Genomic DNA, 1,766 nt, shown 5'->3' with positions numbered 1-1,766 from the left:
AGATAAGCCTTCACAGACTGTCCACTTCCCTGACCATCAGCATACAGAGGGTACACAGTTATCAAGTAACACTTGAACGGCTTTATATCACCTAATAAAAGAAATTTAAAATGTGTTGTTTCACAGTCAAACTCCACGCCATCTTCCTCATTTACTTCAGATACAGGGTTCTGGGTTTTGCCTGTTTTATTAGATGCACTTTTATCTAATCCAGTGGACTGTTTTTTGTCTAGAGGTCATTGATATATTGCTCCAAAATATTAACTAAAGGGACAATAAAACAGTTCACATTCAAATATTAAATTTAATTAACAGACTTTACAGAAGTCAGTTTTTTTCTAATTATTTTAAAATAAAAAGCCTTTATCTGTCTGCAGCACTGAACCCCAAAATTACTCACTTGAGCTACTGATTGTAGTCTGAGAACTGTAAAGCTGATCAAGTTTCATCGTTTGAACCAAGAGAGGAATCAGAATTTTATTTTGAAGGAATTCAGCCTTTTCACTATTTCAATGGTTTGCAAGAATGAGAAGACTAAAAACAAAATCTAGCTAAACCCCTTGCTGTTACATAATATAGATTTAAAAATGCAAGATTAGATAGTTTTATATTTGATGAAGATATACAGATACTTCCACACTCATGATAAACTAAGAGAAGCCCTCAGCATTATCCCAGATTCCTGTCCTACAATAAAACTGTAGTCAGCATAAGGACGTTTCTCACTTTAAGAGAACTTATTAGGATTTTAGAGTGTTCTACCAAGTATTTGTAGAATTATGAGCTAAATACCTTTTAAATATGTTCCTTGAACATTTCCTGGTTCATTCTGCCACTCTGTGATGCAGTCTGAGCTGTTGGACACCAGACACCATTCGATCACATATTTAAGAACGTAACTGTTAGGAGCAGTCCACGCTACCCACAGCTTCCCATCTTTAGGTAGTGTTCTAACATTCTTCACAGGAGCTGTGATGACAGAAGAGAGAAAAGTAATATATATTTAAAGTTCTTCAACTACATATTGATAATAACAGTTATTTTGTCAATTGTGGTTACTTTTGGGTTGTTGTAATGGTGACAATTTCACAAAACCTAAGTAGATGTAAAAGCCGTTTTCTGAAATCTGGAAGCTTATATCTGAATCTTTCTATCAGAGATACAAAATAAGCAGTATTAGGCCATTTAAAAAACTTGAAATTAGACTCAGCTTCTCTGTTCTCGAACAGTGAATTGCCTTATTGGACAGTAGAAAGATACTATATTTCTTCCAAACAAAAGGGGCTATTTCAGAGAGAAATCAAACCTTGAGACACTTCTAAATTCCCATTCTAATCCTCACACTCATGTACCTCACCAGGTACTTCTGGATGCAATGCTACTCTGTTAGAAACATACCCTCAAATTCATTCATCTAACAGTTTTAGAACCTGTGTCTCTCCCTTGGTGTTTACACTAAAAGCAGCATCTGCCCATATACTTATTTTTCTCTTCTTGTGCTGGTAGTGTTTGGATTGCCTAAGAGGAGGATGGAAGTAAGGAGAAACCAGCTTCTAGATGGTACCACTGCGTAATGAAACGAACATAATAAAAAAAGAACATGAACAGTAGGGAAACAGTGGAAGCAGATAAAGCAACCAGGCAAGACACTGAAAATGTGTGAGTGAGACTGGGGCAAGAGAAAAAAGGCATGGGGGTGAAATCAGAAAGGAGAAGGAAGAAGAAAAACAGTGAGATGGTATTGTCTTGGTGTCAGGACCACCACC

General features: G+C 36.4%; 1 protein-coding gene across 1 annotated transcript in view; it reads right to left on the bottom strand.

Moving 5' to 3' along the window:
* Positions 1 to 969, bottom strand: part of LOC104470475 (interleukin-6 receptor subunit beta-like) — a gene marked incomplete at its 5' end in the record, with an annotated part of 7,498 nt that extends 6,529 nt beyond the window's left edge. The window contains 2 exons of the mRNA XM_010085418.1: positions 1 to 91; positions 793 to 969. The exon at positions 1 to 91 is cut by the window's left edge and continues 11 nt beyond it. Coding sequence (XP_010083720.1) covers positions 1 to 91; positions 793 to 969 — 268 coding nt within the window. The remainder of the gene's footprint in view (positions 92 to 792) is intronic.
* Positions 970 to 1,766: the final 797 nt, after the last annotated feature.

This window comes from Pterocles gutturalis, unplaced genomic scaffold, assembly GCF_000699245.1.
Source record: "Pterocles gutturalis isolate BGI_N339 unplaced genomic scaffold, ASM69924v1 scaffold3015, whole genome shotgun sequence".
In the NCBI taxonomy this organism is placed as follows: Eukaryota; Metazoa; Chordata; class Aves; order Pterocliformes; family Pteroclidae; genus Pterocles; species Pterocles gutturalis.
The sequence above is the reverse complement of the archived record's forward strand: the minus strand, read 5'-3'. Positions and strand labels throughout refer to the sequence as shown.